The 17,220-nt window shown below is 38.1% G+C and overlaps 1 protein-coding gene across 6 annotated transcripts; it reads left to right on the top strand.

The window, feature by feature from the left end:
- Window positions 1-2,494: 2,494 nt before the first annotated feature.
- On the top strand, window positions 2,495-16,350 carry ube2ib (ubiquitin-conjugating enzyme E2Ib). 6 transcript variants are annotated; one of them, XR_015524295.1, is made up of 8 exons: window positions 2,508-2,611; window positions 6,998-7,074; window positions 7,216-7,299; window positions 10,384-10,456; window positions 10,531-11,419; window positions 11,925-12,236; window positions 12,386-12,775; window positions 15,634-16,350. XR_015524295.1 is itself a non-coding variant. In NM_131351.2 (7 exon segments), coding segments are annotated over 6 exon segments (477 nt in total). In that variant the 5' UTR covers window positions 2,495-2,611; window positions 6,998-7,008; the 3' UTR covers window positions 15,698-16,350.
- The last annotated feature ends 870 nt before the right edge of the window (window positions 16,351-17,220 follow it).

The raw sequence follows: 17,220 nt of genomic DNA, 5'->3' as shown, positions 1-17,220 counted from the left end.
CAGTGGTTAGCACTGTCCCCTCACAGCAAGAAGGTCGCTGGTTCGAGCCTCAGCAAATCCAGTTGGCATTTCTGTGTGGAGTTTGCATGTTCTCCCCGTGTTGGCGTGGGTTTCCTCCAGGCGCTCCGGTTTCCCCCATAGTCAAAACACATAGAGGAATTGAATAAGCTAAATTGGCCATAGTGTATGTGAGTGTGTATGGATGTTTCCCAGTACAGGGTTGCAATTGGAAGGGCATCTGCTGTGTAGAACATATGCTGGAATAGTTGGCAGTTCATTCTGCTGTGGCAACCCTGATAAATAAAAGGACTAAGTTGAAGGAAAATGAATGAATGAACCCCGCCGGTTGTACACCACCCAACCTGCTCTGAGCTGGGATCGAACCGGCGACTCAGTTGCTCTACCAAGGAGGCTAAAGACCATGACCTCTAGCATCTTTTAGAGGTCAGATGACTGAGGTTTACTTGCACAGCACTTCACTTGAGCCTCCGCTACACTCACCCCCCTAAACCTCACCACCATCCGGGTCACGGCACCAATGTAACCCTGTTGGTCCTACACCACCCAACCCGCCCTGAGCTGGGATTGAACCGGCGACCTTCCGCATGGTAGTCGGTTACTCTAACAAAGAGGCTAAAGACCATGGCCTTCGTTACACTTACCGACTCCTATGCGGAAGGTTGCTGGTTCAACCCCAGCTATAGAGGGTTGGGTGGTGTAAGACTGGCGGAGTTACATATACAGACAGAGAAAATAGATAAAAACCTGACAAAAATACTCAATAAAATTCTGAAAACTTAGAATGAAAATATATAATGTGGAAATTAAAACTAATTCAAAGTATTATTAACATTCTCATCATCCTCGGTGAACAGTCGGAGCTGAGGTCACGCCCGGTTTTGATTATTTTGATCACTTTAGCAGCATCAGTCCAAACATTGTATGATTGCTCTGATTCTAATGCTTCTCTATGAGTTATGCAGTGAATCATTTTGAATATTATTATTTCCTCTTTCATGCCGGGAGATTAATTTATGCATCATCGCTGCTCCATCTGTGCGTTCATGTGACCTTCTCCTGCTTTTCCAAAGGTTTTAACTTTCTGTCCTTGAGTAGGCTAAATTATCCAGTGTTTGAGCTAGTTATATTCATGGAGTTTTTTACTTCACTGTATTTGAAAGCATATGATCATACTTTTACTCCACCACCTATCATAAAATATGTGATTCTGGTTTTGTAGTGCAGAAATCGCCTTCAGTTTAGAGATTCGATTGCATGTGTTTGATTCACAATCGAGCTGATTGTTTAGTTAACCCTTATATTTGTTTATATCTATTGAAAATGTAGTAAATTCAATGAATATTTTTTTTTCTATGAAGTTTATTTATTCTGTTTGATTAATTTCTGGTTTACTTGTTTTACTGAACACTTTAAACGATTCATTCATGAAGAAATGTGCAGCAATTTAAATGACTCGGTCGGAGCAAGTCTCTAGTTAGCGATTCACTGTTTATTTATATTCAGCTCACATATATTGTTTATGTCTATAAAAATGAAGTGAATTCAATTAATCTTTTTTTTTTCAGTGAAGTTTATTTATTCTGTTCGATTCTTTTCTGGTTTATTCATTTTACTGAACACTTTAAAGGATGCTTTAATGAAGGAATGTGCGCCGATTCAAATTACGCGGTCGCAGCGATGCTCTAGTTAGTGATTCACTGAATCAAATGAGTCAGAGTGAGTCTTAATAAACGATTCACTTAATTTACGAGTCTGAATCTAAACGAGTCAAGACCGGCAAATCATCCGAGACTGGGTAAGTTAATAACGGCCAATTTTGTGATTTCATTCATAAATAAAAATATATTATATATCACTTATCAGTGAGTTATATCCATGATTTTATTTGTGTCACACTATAACAATGCATGTGTTTTCATTATTATTATTGTTTTTTTTTTTTTTGTGGCAAAACTCATTCAATAATTTTCTTCTCGCCTTAATCCGCCTGGTGGCAAAACTGAAGTACTAAATTTACTTAAGCTAAAAAAATATTGTTATTTAAATGTAATTGCTAAAATTGTATGTATTGTTTGTTTGTTTGTCTATTTTGAATAACATCACAGATATTTAAGTTTATTTATTCATACTCGTTTTCTGTCCCAATTTAACTTCACAAAATGTAAAAATCACCACAGACAGACAGACAAATTGTTATATAGACAGACAGATAGATAGACAGACAGACAGACAAACAGACAGACAAATAAAAATAAAATTGTCTGGTACTGTCCCTTTAAATGATAGCTGTCTACACGAATGCCTGCTGTAAATGTTTCCACGAAACACAGTCTCAAATTACCGAGCACTTGACGCCTATACGTCTACGCTAAAATATTTAAACAATTCGATCAGTTAAACGAACAGCCTTGCTTTTTTTCCACGGATCCACCGATTTTCCCTCAGGCGATCTGCATGGGTGCTGATGGTCCTGATTAGACTGCTTCAGACCCGAATGTGTTTTCGGGAGGGAAACTCCTTTGCTTTGGTTCCGAGGCAAACGCGGTTCGAGTGAGCGGCCCACGAGACGATAAACACTGGGATTCACGCGGTAAGGCGCATCTGTCGGCACTGGAGAGCCGTTATTATGCTTTGTGTCCGGTAAACGGTTTGTTTGGCACGGTTGCTGTGTGAACGCGCGCTCTCGTCAAAGGAAGTCGAGTTTCTTTGTCCTGCGCGCTCATGAACGGCGTTCCAGCGCTCGCCTCCATATTTATTGACATTTAATGATGTCATAATGTGATGTTAAAACCCTTCCCTGATTATAGTGACAACATGAGGAGTTAAAGTCCCATAATGCCGTGACATGGAGTGAAATTCTGCTGCGAGGACTCGAAACCTGCATCGTGACGCCATAAGGGTGAAAACTTAATCTTATGAAATGAATTCGAGTTAAAACCCTGATTACGTCTTCCTGAAAGAACCTTAATTGACTTATTTTTTGTTTATAATGTTCACGATCAAGTGATGGATTGCATGCTGTGGCGAAAATCCTATTTATTTAACCGCGATTTTAGCATCAAGTTATTTTGATTGGGATTGAATCGTGCAAATTGGATTTCTGAAGAAAAGTTTTGGGGTAAATTGTGTCACCTGAAAGGATATGTTGGATATCTTTTAAAATTGTATGATTAGAAGTAATAAATGATTGCTGTATTTACAGGCCGAAATCAGAATTAGGCAAGACAAGTTTATGTATATAGCACATTTCACACACATCTGTGATTTAAAGTGCTTCACATAAACAAGTGTAAAAGAAACAAGAAAATAAATGTCTAAAATAATTAAAGTGATTATAACAGTATAAAATGTGTTAAAACAGGTTATAAAGAAATGAAAAAGAGAAGACATAATAGTGCGATCTGTGAGACGTAGCGCAGTGCTCATTCAGTAAAGGCACAGCTAAACAGATGTGTTTTCAGTCTTATCCTAATGTTGGAGCACATCTGATCATTTCTGGACGCTGATTCCAGCAGCAGGGGGCGCTGTTAGTAGCTGAAGGCCGATTCATCCTGCTTTAAACCACCCTTGGAATTTTTAGTTTATTTGATCCTAAAGATCTGAGTGATCTGTTGGGTTTGTATTCAGTGAGCATATCTGTAATGTATTGAGGTCCTTGGCCATTTAGTGATTTTTTAGACAAGTAGTAATACTTTCAAATCTTTTCTGAATGTAACTGGGAGCCAGTGTAAAGACCTGACGACATGATGTGCTCTGATTTCCTGGTTCTGGTCAGAATCCTGGCCGCAGTGTTCTGGATGAGCTGCAACTGTCTGTCTTGGGGAAGGCCAGTGAGGAGTCCATTACAGTAATCCAATCTGCTGCTGATAAAAGCATGAACAAGTTTCTAACTGGAAAAATTAGCATTATGTAAATTGTGGCACCTTATTCCAGTTACCATATTGAGAAAATCATTAGTTTAATGTACCAGTATACTAAAAATAGAAAGAATTAATATACTAAAAATTGTGTTTTTGAAGTTGCTCTTGCGCATATATAGAAGACAGAATGAGCCCCGTTTATACATTTGAAAAAATATCATTTTCTGTATTCGTTTTACCAGATTTAGACAATTTAATGTAAAGTTGATTTTATATTCGCACAATAATTCATCTTTAAACAGTGACAACCTATAAAACGATCCCTATATTATTAACAGGATTCATACGGTCATGGTAAACCTGGAAAAATCATGGATATTTGACATGGCATTTTCCAGGACTGGAAAAGTTTTGGAAAACCTGAAAAACCCACAATGTTTTGGAAAAGTCATGGAAAACGGATATCTGTTTACTTTAACACAGGTTATTCACTTCTTTTCTGTCCTTGGCCAATCACATTCTCTCACATTAGTGTGGTGTAAGCATCATCTAAATCAGGGGTGTCAAACTCAATTCCTGGAGGGCCGAAGCCCTGCACAGTTTAGTTCCAACCCTGCTCCAACACACTTACCTGTAGGTTTCAAACAAGCCTGAAGGACTCAATTAGTTTGATCAGGTGTGTTCAATTACGGTTGGAACTAAACTGTGCAGAGCTGCGGCCCTTTTGGAACTGAGTTTGACACCTGTGGTCTAAATCAATTTTATATAAATATAAAGTGAAAACTAAATTGTTGCGTGTTTTACGATGTGCTGCAATAATTTTGAACAATTTGAATTAGTTTTTCCTTTACCACGCATATGTAGATATTGCATGAAACATTAGGTCATCAAAATTTATTTAAAAGTCTTGGAAAAATCATGGAAAAGTCATGGAAATCTGAACCCTGTGTTTACCACGCACTTGGCAATATTCGGTCGGAAATTTGCATGCAAGTTTGACTTCAAAACAACATAAACACTATTGATTTAACTGTGCACAATGTTGTACTTTGATAGTCACTGACTGCTTACAGGATTTCCCTGTTTAATATTTGTAAATACTGCTTTTCTGAAATTATTTTATTAAGGAGAAGGTCTGAATGTGTGAATGTACAACCAACTTTACCTTAATACATATATAGAAATAGGTGATCAAATGCCAATATTGATTAAGTATTCAAGTACTCGCTCATGTATATGTAATGAAAATGCAGTCCTTGTGCATATGAAGTCAGCTTTTTCACAAAATCGTATTTAAGCAATGTGTAAGAAAATAATGATATTGTTTTAAACATAAACATAAACTTCCACTATGAAGTCTGTTTTCAGGCCTGCAAAATACAGTTTTCATCTAAATAAAGGGATTAAACACACATTTATAAAAAAAAATTATATGTATTTTACTTGGTGTTACACATTGTCAGCATTCATGGCTTTTGTTGTAGGATTAAAAGAAACACCTGCCATAGCGAACAACTTAATATATGATTTAATAATTCAATCAGTTTTAACAGAATAATCCTTTTTTTATCTCATCTTCATCACTCATTCAGTGGCCACTTTATTAGGGGCATCTTCTTAATTCAGTACTGGATCCGCTTTTGCTGTCGGAACTGTTTTAGTTTTGAATAACTTATATTTTATATGGTGCTGCAAACATTTCTCGAGACATTTCACCTATAGACCTGCTTCTAGGGATGTAACGGTATCAGAATATCACGGTACGATAATACCTCGGTATGAATGGCACGATACGGTATTTATTGAATAATTTACAGGAAAAACAAAACTAATGAAAAGACTCGAAAAAAGTGCCAAAAGTGTTTATTTACCCTAGCACTGAACATATCAATGACATACAAATCAGCCATCTATCTGTAAGTTTTTTAAACGGGAACTTCAATTTTTCAATTTTAATAACAAAAAAAACTAATAAACCATATTAAAAAAATAAAGTTTTAATTTAGTATTGTTGAAAACTCATCACATTCAACATTTAATCACTCACTCATTTAGATAGAGATGGGCTTTTTAAGGAAAATTATCATATAAATATAATCTGGTAAAAGCTGGGATCTCTGGGCATGTCTCCTGCAGCAGAAAAAACCCTCTCATTTGGGACTGAGGTTTCTGGACAGAGAGATATGATTTAGCCAAGGTTGACAGCAGTGGGTAACGTTGTGCATTGTCTTTCCCCCACTTGAGAGGACAAGCCATGAGTGAGATAGAGGTCTCTTTGCGGTACAAGTCAATGTCTGCATCTATCTAACAAGTGTGCTGTGTTCTGCAGTCCCCATGACTGTTAATAGTCGTATTCCCCAACTTATATTTCACCACAGTCTGGCAGTGCCTGCATACTATTTTTTTCTTTGTCAGCTTTTCTAGTTTTTCGTATCTTTTTAGAAAGAAACCGAAATGCTTCCACACATCCGCTTTAAAACCCGCTTTAGGTTCGATCATTTCCAGCTCTTTTTCTTCCCCGCTACTAGCAGCACACTCCATGTCCGCATTACTGGATCTGTAGTGACAACAGACTGCAAAGGATGACTGCCACGCCTAGGCTGATTGGAATTGTAGTTCCCGCTACCTCCCATTCGCTTCATTCGCCTAAGCAAACTTTTCTCAGAAATATAGTTTTATTGAGTCATGCGCCTACAGTAATATTGAAAAAAATTACTATTGTGGTATGACGGTATTTACAATATTGTTACATCCCCACCTGCTTTGCCTTGTGTTTGGCTGAATAAAGAGCATGCTGAGCTGTACCTAATAAAGTGGCCAATAAGTGTATGACAGACGCCTAATTAATATATAACCCAGCTCTCCTCACTTATGCCAACCTTCGAGGACAACACATACACTCAATACACAAATACACTGCATTAAACAGGTACACATAGACATCGCCTATATACTATAACATTGCAGGTTGACTATGTTTGTTTGCAGTAACTTATATTTGATTAATGCAATGTGCACCTTTTGTAAAGCTGCTTTGAAACAATAATTATTGTAAACAGCACTATAGAAATAAAATTGAATTGAATATTTTCAAATAAGTGTGCATTTCTCCACAGAAACAGTGGTCATGTCTGGCATTGCTCTGAGTCGACTTGCACAGGAGCGCAAAGCATGGAGGAAAGACCATCCATTCGTGAGTAACACTTCTGTTATGTTAACGAACAGAGTAATTTCTCTCCTGTAGTTTATTATGGTAGTTAGTAAAGCCGTGGCACGTGTGTGCTGAATTCTCTGGTGTTCACTTTGTGCTTTTGTCCTGAACAATTGTCCCCAGGGCTTTGTTGCTGTGCCGATGAAAAACCCCGATGGTACCATGAACCTTATGAACTGGGAATGTGCTATTCCAGGAAAGAAGGGGGTAAGAGTTTTTGTTTAAAGTGTCCCATTATGGTTCATGCTTTTGTTTTACAGATCACCAGCAATTGCTTTACACACATTTATGGGTTAAAAGCACATTTTCTCATAATGCACAAATACTGATGTCATTTATTTTAAATTGAAGTTAAAGATGTTGTCATTTCAATTTGTTTGTATATAATAACTAAAAAAGTGACTTGTTTTCTGACATGTTTGTATACAATATACACTCACCGGCCACATCATTAGGCACACATGTCCAACTACTTGTTTACACAAATTTCTTATCAGCCAATCACATGGCAGCAACTCGATGCATTGAGGCATGTAGACATGGTCAAGACGATCTGCTGCAGTTCAAAGCGAGCTTCAGAATGGGAAAGAAGGGTGATTTTAAGTGACTTTAAACGTGACATGGTTGTTCGTGCCAGAAAGGCTGGTATGAGTATTTTAGAAACTGCTGATCTGCTGGAATTTTCATGCACAAATTTCACAGGCTGACCAAAAATAGACAACAGATCATTGGAGAAACATTGCCTGGTCTGATGATTCTTGATATTTGCTGCAACAAAAGTAGGGTCAGAATTTGGCTTCTACAACATGAAAGCATGGATCCATCCTGCCTTTTATCAACGGTTCGGGCTGCTGGTGGTGGTGTAATGGTGTGGGGAATATTTTCTTGGCACACTTTGGGTCCATTAGTGCCAACTGAGCATTGTGTCAACACCACAGCCTACCTGAGTATTGTTGCTGACCATGTTCATCTCTTTATGACCACAGTGTGCCCATACTCTGATGGCTACTTCCAGCTGGATAATGCACCATGTCATAAAGCGTGAATCATCTCAGACAAGTTTCTTGAAGATGACAATGAGTTCACTGTACTCAAAATGCCTCCACATTCACCAGAGATCAATTTAATTGAGCACCTTTTGGATGTGGTGGAACCGGAGATTCACATCATGGATATATATATATATATATATTTGTTTTATTTCATTTGTTTATAGACCGTAGTCTGTTGGATTATCTGTCAGTTCTTTGGCCTTTTATATTTATGAAATTATATTATAGATTACATTTTTTGGCCTTCATATTTAAGTTGGAATGCCAAATGTTCTCCTCCTCTTCAAATTCACTATTGATGGGTGCATAACACGTATTTGCCCACCGTCAACTAAAAACCTAGGCAAAATATATGCAGAACATGTTCATAAAGAAAACCATTTAAAAAGGTGGGCACAAATGGGTCAAGAATCAATATTTGGTGAAATAACCGTGATGTTGTAGCCATTCATCTGTGGTGATTTTAAATTTTAGTTTTTTATTTGATTTATTTATTAGATTTTTGCGACAAAAACATACATTAAAATATCAGAAAAATAAATAACAGTACAGTCTTCCAATTCAATGACAATATATGTAGACCTACCTTCAACCCACAACCCTCATATTTTGCTTTTTTTCAGCACTTAAAAATAGGGTCATTTTTATTTTTACTATATCAATCTGAGCTTGTTTTCACGATACTGGAATTCGATACCAATTTTTCAAATTTAAAAAATGTCAATTTCCCGCTAACATTTGAGCGGGTACTTAAACAACACTGATGCATTGGAAAATAATAAATTATTTGAAATTCAACCTGAAATCTCACAGAATTTTAAGACTAGATTTGATCAAGTGGTTTTTACCAGATGTTGTATTGGACACACAAGAATAACCCATGGTTTGTTTGTTTTTTGCTCCAAGGTGAAAACCCTACTCAGTGTTTGTACTGCAAAATTCCCCTTACTATCAGACACATTTGACTGGACTGTCCTGCTTTAAATGATTCCAGAAGAATTCTCTTAAGGACGTTTTTAGCAAAGTGACACCAGAAAAGATTTTAGAATTTTCATCATGTGTTAACACTAAAAATCTGATGTAATTTATGTTTTCATTTGTTTGTTGATTTTAAATTGTATATTTATCATTGAAATGTTCCTGCCATGAAAATAGCCTTGGTTGCTGACATGGCATCAAATAAAAAATACATTACATTACTTAAACAATGCTGATTTGCCATTGGTGCTCAAAAGAAATAACTGTAATTAGCTGTGAATGTCATCAGTTCACTGAACTCGCCGCTGTTTACTGAGTGTAACTACAGATACAGGGACACTAGAGCGTTTTAAAGCCGTGAAGATTTATCAGCGGATCACTCGTATGTCTGCTTATAAACAGACTGGCTTTAAAACAACATTTGTAAAATTTCAGTACCGATTGGTATCGAATTTATGTACAACTTTAGGGCAAAGGTAGATGTGTAGAAATATAAAAAATATTAATAAAATAAATACTAATATAATATAATATACACATTTCAAAAACGAATAATTACAGGTCCAACATGAAAATCACAACATAAATATAACATTGTACTTTCTAGACCACAGGTGTCAAACTCAGTTCCAAAAGGGCCGCAGCTCTGCACAGTTTAGTTCCAACCGTAATTGAACACACCTGATCAAACTAATTGAGTCCTTCAGGCTTGTTTGAAACCTACAGGTAAGTGTGTTGGAGCAGGGTTGGAACTAAACTGTGCAGGGCTTCGGCCCTCCAGGAATTGAGTTTGACACCCCGTTCTAGACGATGTTATTTATGTTTCAGTCTGCATCCCCATAATGGCATGTAATATTGGGCTTTTATATATTTATATATATATATATATATATATATATATATATATATATATATATATATATATATGTATATATATGTATATATATATGTATATATATATATATGTGTGTATATATGTATATATGTATATGTATATGTATATATATATATGTATATGTATATATATGTATATATATATGTATATATGTATATGTGTGTATATATGTATATGTATATATATATGTATATGTATATATATATATATATATATATATATATATATATATATATATATGAAAAAGTACAAGTGTATTTTGTGACACCACTAAACAAAGAATTAGCATAATGTGAAACAGACTTTTTTCCCTAGTATTCCTCTTTATTAATGCATCCTCTTTTCTGTCTTTCTCTCTCTCTCTAGACTCCATGGGAAGGAGGTCTGTTTAAGTTACGGATGCTGTTTAAAGACGATTACCCTTCATCACCCCCAAAGTGTAAGTTTTACACACACATATTCAGCTCCACCTGCCTGAATCGAATCTTACAAACCGGCTTCTCTTTACCGCAGGCAAATTTGAGCCTCCGCTGTTTCATCCGAATGTGTATCCGTCAGGAACAGTGTGTCTTTCCATCCTGGAGGAGGATAAAGACTGGAGACCCGCCATCACAATTAAACAGGTTAGATGAATCTAATGTGGTGCTTTGTGTTCTAAAACACACTGTCTGACAATTTGTTTTGTTATTTTTGCCTCAAGTCAATTTCATTTGGGTCTGATGTGGTCCAAATTTTGTTTTATCCTTTATTTGAGTGTGACCTACACTTGGTGATGTTCACAGTCTCTGGGAAAAAACTTGCCTGGAGTTTTAGTTTTATCAGCGAAAAATAAGGATGAAGTATGTTCGTAGCTTTTGTGCCAATAATGTGAATGAAACTGTGAACGTGCACACTTTGATATGAACATCTAATGAATGAACTGTACAATGCAGTGGATTCTGACAAATATTGGTTAGTATTTGAATTTTTGACTACCAATTTAGTCTTTGACTCTACGCTCCTGGTGGAATCCGGCTATGAGTGAGAGAGCAACAGTGAAAAGCTGAAGGTTTGGTTTGGGTGAGTGTGTGTGTGTCAATCCCCTGCCTTTATGCCAAAAACGCTTCAGTTTAAATGAAGGAATTTATTAACAAAATGTACAACAATAAAACAAAACTGGGAAAGAAAAATAGGCTTCAGGAAGGGGGAAAGGCCGAAACAACAAACAAAAGTAAGTTTTACTGCCTAACTAGCTAATATAAAATAAAATTTACATCAGAAGTGTACACTGACTCCATAACTAAACAAAACAAGAGAAAGTTTTATTGTACAGGCGCTACAGGCTAGTTTTTAACAGATGCTGCTGCTCAAGGCTAGTTTATAACAGCAGATGGCGCTCTAGGCTAGATTTTAGCAGCAGATGGTGCTCTAGGCCTGCTTTTAACAGCAGATGGGGCTCTAGGCTAGTTTTTAACAGCAGATGGCGCTCTAGGCAAGTTTTTAACAGCAGATGGGGCTCTAGGCTAGTTTTTAACAGCAGATGGGGCTCTAGGCTAGTTTTTAACAGCAGATGGGGCTCTAGGCTAGTTTTTAACAGCAGATGGGGCTCTAGGCTAGTTTTTAACAGCAGATGGCGCTCTAGGCTAGTTTTTAACAGCAGATGGGGCTCTAGGCTAGTTTTTAACAGCAGATGGGGCTCTAGGCTAGTTTTTAACAGCAGATGGGGCTCTAGGCTAGTTTTTAGCAGCAGATGGCACTCTAGGCCTGTTTTTAACAGCAGACGGCGCTCCAGGCTAGTTTTTAGCAGCAGATAGCGCTCTAGGCATTTATAACAGCAGATGGCGCTCTAGACTAGTTTATAACAGCAGATGGCGCTCTAGGCTTGTTTTTAACAGCAGATGGGGCTCTAGGCTAGTTTTTAACAGCAGATGGGGCTCTAGGCTAGTTTTTAACAGCAGATGGGGCTCTAGGCTAGTTTTTAACAGCAGATGGCGCTCTAGGCTAGTTTTTAACAGCAGATGGCGCTCTAGGCTAGTTTTTAACAGCAGATGGCGCTCTAGGCTTGTTTTTAACAGCAGATGGCGCTCTTGGCTAGTTTATAACAGCAAATGGCGCTCTAGACTTGTTTTTAACAGCAGATAAAACTCTAGGCTTGTTTTTAACAGCAGATAAAACTCCATGCAAGTCTATAACAGCAGATGACGCTCTAGGCAAGTTTATAACAGCAGATGGCGCTCTAGGCAAGTTTATACCGCAGATGGCGCTCTAGGCAAGTCTATAACAGCAGATGGCGCTCTAGGCAAGTCTATAACAACAGATGGCGCTCTAGGCTAGTTTATAACAGCAGATGGCGCTCTAGGCTAGTTTTTCAGAGCAGATGGCGCTCTAGACTAGTTTTTTAATGCAGATGGCGCTCTAGGCTGGTTTTTAACAGGTGAAGCTGCTCTATGCTGGTTTTTAACAGGTGAAGCTGCTCTAGGCTGGTTTTTAACAGGTGAAGCTGCTCTAGGCTAGTTTATAACTATGGACAGCTTGAGGCTAGTTTATTATAGCAGGTGCTTTTTTCTTCTTTTTTTTTCTTTGCTTGTGATGTGGAATCATAAAATGTATCTTAAAGCATACATATTGTGTTCCCTAATGAAAAGATTTAAAAACAAAGTCCTCTATAGTCAAAGCCATCTTTGTTCTGTCTTCTTTAGATCCTGTTGGGGATTCAGGAGCTTCTAAATGAACCGAACATCCAGGATCCAGCTCAGGCAGAGGCGTACACCATATACTGGTACGATAAACACACACAGCTATGGCACATACTGAATTGCTCTAAATCCTCATGAGTTGTCAAAGACAGGATCTTAACCAAAATGGGATTTTTTTGTGTGTGGGTAATATGTGTTTAATGCACAGAAATGCTACTCCACCATGTCCAGAGCATGAGAGACACTCAAAAGAAAGCACACGTTTGCTAACCTAATTCACTGGTAAATGGAAATATTTTCATTTAAATTGTGGATTTACATACAAAATTAGACTGCTTAAATTAAAGAGATCAATAAGTAATAAAAATCTACATATTTGTATAATTAATAAGTAATGTTAACGATATTTAACAATTTTACCTTCATTATGCCTTTCCATTGATCCATTTGCTGCTATAGATAAATGACTAGGAATGGCAAATAAACATAATAAATAAATAATATAATAAATATATACAGTAAAATATTTATTATGTTTAGACAATTACAGTGTACAATATCAAGCAGCATGACGAGCTGTTTTGTACGGCTAAAAATGAATAGAAGTGAATAAGAGCAGAAATCTCTACACAATTTAAATTACAATGATCACAGCAGCTCGTATGTGAAAGATTAAGATGGATAGGTCATGTAAATTGACCTAAAACTGGAACATACCAAAACATGTTACCTGAGAACAAGTGATCGATTTAAAAGACCGAAGAGTTGTTAGAGGCAAGAAGAATTAAAAATCACGTTTAACAACTATAGTGAGATGAAGTCCAGCAATAGATCCTTTATGAACTGTCGTGTGCTGCTCTCACCTGGGGTTTGGTGCTGAAAGCACCCGCTGACTGCCTGGAACTCAGACGTACGCATTTGCTGCAGCACATGCCAGTGTGTGTGGTCACGTAATGTGCGTTTTCAGCTGTAAAGTGTGGACGGAGATCTGTTCAGAAACACTAGGTGAAACACCACTGTGGATGTGGATCGTTTGCTGTTTTAAAACAAAAACATTAGTGTAAACGGGGTCTCAGAGTCGCTGACCTTATCTTTAGCAGGTAAAACTCTAACCGTACGTTCACACCGAAAGCGTCGAGAGCGTCAAAGTAGCCGGAAGTCATTAATTTTCAATGAGAGCCGGCGACGATAAGCGGCGAGGAGCAGCGCGGCGCGTCTTCGCCGGCGTGAGCGTCGAGGAGAGTTGAAATGAAGTCAACTTTATGGTAATGAGCTATGACGCGGTTCGGCGGCAAGCAATCAGAATGAAGACGTCCACCGCTTGATAGCAGTTCAGGGAACACAGACCTGTGAACTTTGGTTCCGACCACAGTTGTTCCCAAGGGTTTGATTATTGCGGTCGCCGGATTTCCAATTATTAACAATGTTTTCTTACAGGAACATACATTAAATAAGTTACTGGCGAGTTACTGATGTTCATTAATGTTATATAAATTTATCTTAAAAAAAGCGGGAATCTCACGCGATGTGACAGTACAAAACAGTATAGCTGCTTTAGGATATTTCAGACATATGGACACACATTGGATAAATAAAGCAAAGCCACACCACACGCAACTTGATCTTCCATTGTTTTATGAATTTGATAAGAAGTGCGCAACATTTTCACGCTAAAAACATGTCTTATGCAGGAATGTAACTGATATGCTGCAACGGCTCCTTTAAGTACGAGATCAATGTAGCGAGTTTTGACGCTCTCGCCGCCGGAGCTGAAGGCAGACAGCGATGTCGCCAGGGCGGCCAGAGCGACCTTAGACGCTCTCGCCGCTTTCGGTGTGAACGTACGGTAAAGCTGCCTTTCCACTGCACACAACATTTGGGAACGACTGTCGGAATACGCCCCCTTGTGGCAGCTGCACAGAATTTTTAGTTCTGACGTGCACCAAGAAGCTGTTCTCGCAGTGTCCGAAATAAAGGAGTGCAAAAACAAGAGCCTTTATTCTCCGTCTGTTTACCATGGTTGAATAAATAGTAGAAACTCAGACCGCTAACATATTGTGTGGATGTGGAGACAGCATAAAACATATTTTTATTACTTATTTATGAAACCAGAAAAGATTTTAGAATTTTTATCATGTATTAACACAAAAAAAATCTTATTTAATTTGTTTTATTTTGTTTGTTGATTTTTAAATTGTATATTTATTGTTGAAAGATTCCTGCCATGAAGCTAGCCTTGGTTGCTGAAATGGCACTAAATAAAAAATACATTACATTACATTACTTATATTTATGAACAGAAATGTTTTTTTTGTTAATATAGACTTTTTCTAATTCAAAATATTACCAAAAAAAAAACAAAAAACTGGTATTTCTCATCTTTCACGCACGGACCTGCTTGTACAACGCTAGAATACATCACATTCGGTCGTCCGGTCGCATGCAATCTAGTTGCAAGAGTTTTATTTCATATTTTAAGAGAATATTTCTACGGATTCGCAGCTCAAATCGGTTCCAAATTTTGCGCATACGGAGATGATCGGAACTGCCCGCAGCTCCCGGACTTCTTTTCATTGGAAATGAATGACTTCCGGATTGTCGCTTGCTGTTTGTCGTGTGCAGTGGAAAGGAGGCTTAATAGCAGATGGCTGCTTCTTACTCAGGGCTGTTTATGCTAATGAGGGAGTAATTTTTCATTAATGGGCGGGGCTTTCCCCCTCTGATGACATGTACTAAGGGAGAATGTCAATGTCAAGTGTTTCTGCAGACTGTTTATATCAAGTGTGATTATAAATAATAAAATGACTACATTTCTACCATTAGAGGCTGGCTATATTCACACACTGCTGACACACACGTGTGTTTAAGACTGATTTTTACACTTTAATGTTGACTGTGAGCGGTTTGTTGTGTTGATGGCTCCGCGTCCTCTCGTTTACAGTCAGAATAGAGTGGAGTACGAGAAGAGAGTTCGTGCACAGGCCAAAAAGTTCTCCCCGTCGTAAAGCGACACCGAGAGACGGGACGAATGGAAAGAGGGAAGATGTGGAAAAACAAAACTCATGCTATCCTCTCACCGGGACTAAAAAAAAAGGACTTTAAAACATGACGTCTGTGCCATCAAATCCCTAACCATCCTCCAAATCCACACACACACACACTCGCACACACACCCCTTCACTTCATTCGCTCTGTTCCCCTTCTCGATCAGATGGACTGCTGGGATTTTAGCTCTTGATTGGTTCGGCGTGTCAGTCTGTGTGTGTGTGCGCGCATACATGAACTCGTCATTTTATTATGTTTGTGAAAAGCTCCGTTTTCCCAGAGTGAGTGTGTGTGTGTGTATATGTGTGTGCGACTCTGGTTTATGCTGGGTGTTTTTGCGTTGTGTATGTGGGATTAGTGCCTCATGGTGAAGTTTTCCCTCTGAATGCTGATCTAGGACCAGTTTCCTCTCCGTTGGCCCTGTTTGTGTGTTTTGAGCAGCCTGATCTGTCTAGATTGGCGGTCCAGATAATTGCACCATTGAGCAGCAGAACCAGAGTCCACTTCTCTTAAACATGCTGTACATGCTTTTCTTGTTTGTTTGATGGGAACATGTGTCCTGTGTTCACACTGATTGTGTCTGTATGTTTAATAAAGCTCTTTCTACAAAAGATGCTAACTCTGGGGGTGTTTTATATATTTGGATGATTCTAGAATTGCGGGTACGTTTAGTTCATTTTTCAGAAACTTTAAATGGCACCTTATGATAAAAGTCATCTTTTGTAAGCTGTTTGGACAGAACTGTGTGTAGGTCTAGTGCAGGGGTCACCAATCTCGGTCCTGGAGGGCCGGTGTCCCTGCAGGGTTTAGCTCCAACTTGCCTCAACACACCTGCCTGGATGATTCAAGTATACCTAGGCTGTTTCTCAATTCCAAGAACGCAGAGAATGGACTTGTGTTCTTGTGGAGACCGGTCTTGCCAGGTGTCCTCGGAAGAACGAACTCAGGAGACCGCTAGGGCAGAGAACGCGTCCTTTGAGAAATGGGATGCTGCGCTCTTCCTGATAGTCATGTGACCTTCATGCGTTTTAAATGGAAATAATTTAAACATTACAGCACTCAAAAAGCGATTTATTGTTTTTCCCCTCTTCAAAATATATACTTTGCATAAAAGCATTATAAATATACCCTGCACAATATAAATAAAACCAATTTTAATATGAATTTCAGCAAACAAACACCCTTAATGTGTTTATTCCTTTATTAAGATGTTCATGTTAATGTTTACTTTCACCGTTTCATTTAGGGAAACTCCTGAGGTAAATAAGTGATTTCTCTGAACTTTAATAATAAATCTAAATTAAATGCTGCGCTTCCCATCTCCAGTCGCAATGACTTCTGGGACTTCCAGAGCGAGTTCGGTGCTCAAGTCTGCATCAGTGCGTCCTCGATATCAAGATCACATCCGGGAAGTTTCACGCGTCCTCCGTACTTGCGGTCTTGAGTATTGGAACTGAACTTAGGCAGCTGATGATGACGTTGC

The sequence above is a fragment of the Danio rerio genome, chromosome 24 (genome assembly GCF_052040795.2).
Source record: "Danio rerio strain M-AB ecotype USA chromosome 24, GRCz13ab, whole genome shotgun sequence".
Taxonomy (NCBI): Eukaryota; Metazoa; Chordata; class Actinopteri; order Cypriniformes; family Danionidae; genus Danio; species Danio rerio.
The sequence above is the reverse complement of the archived record's forward strand: the minus strand, read 5'-3'. Positions and strand labels throughout refer to the sequence as shown.

Excerpts from the sequence above, each read along its gene's own strand:
- ube2ib (XM_087308156.1), top strand. The coding sequence starts at position 7,009 with ATGTCTGGCATTGCTCTGAGTCGACTTGCACAGGAGCGCAAAGCATGG. Across the intron at positions 7,075-7,215 it reads GGAGGAAAGACCATCCATTC|GGCTTTGTTGCTGTGCCGAT; the intron begins GTGAGTAACACT and ends AATTGTCCCCAG. Across the intron at positions 7,300-10,383 it reads CTATTCCAGGAAAGAAGGGG|ACTCCATGGGAAGGAGGTCT; the intron begins GTAAGAGTTTTT and ends CTCTCTCTCTAG.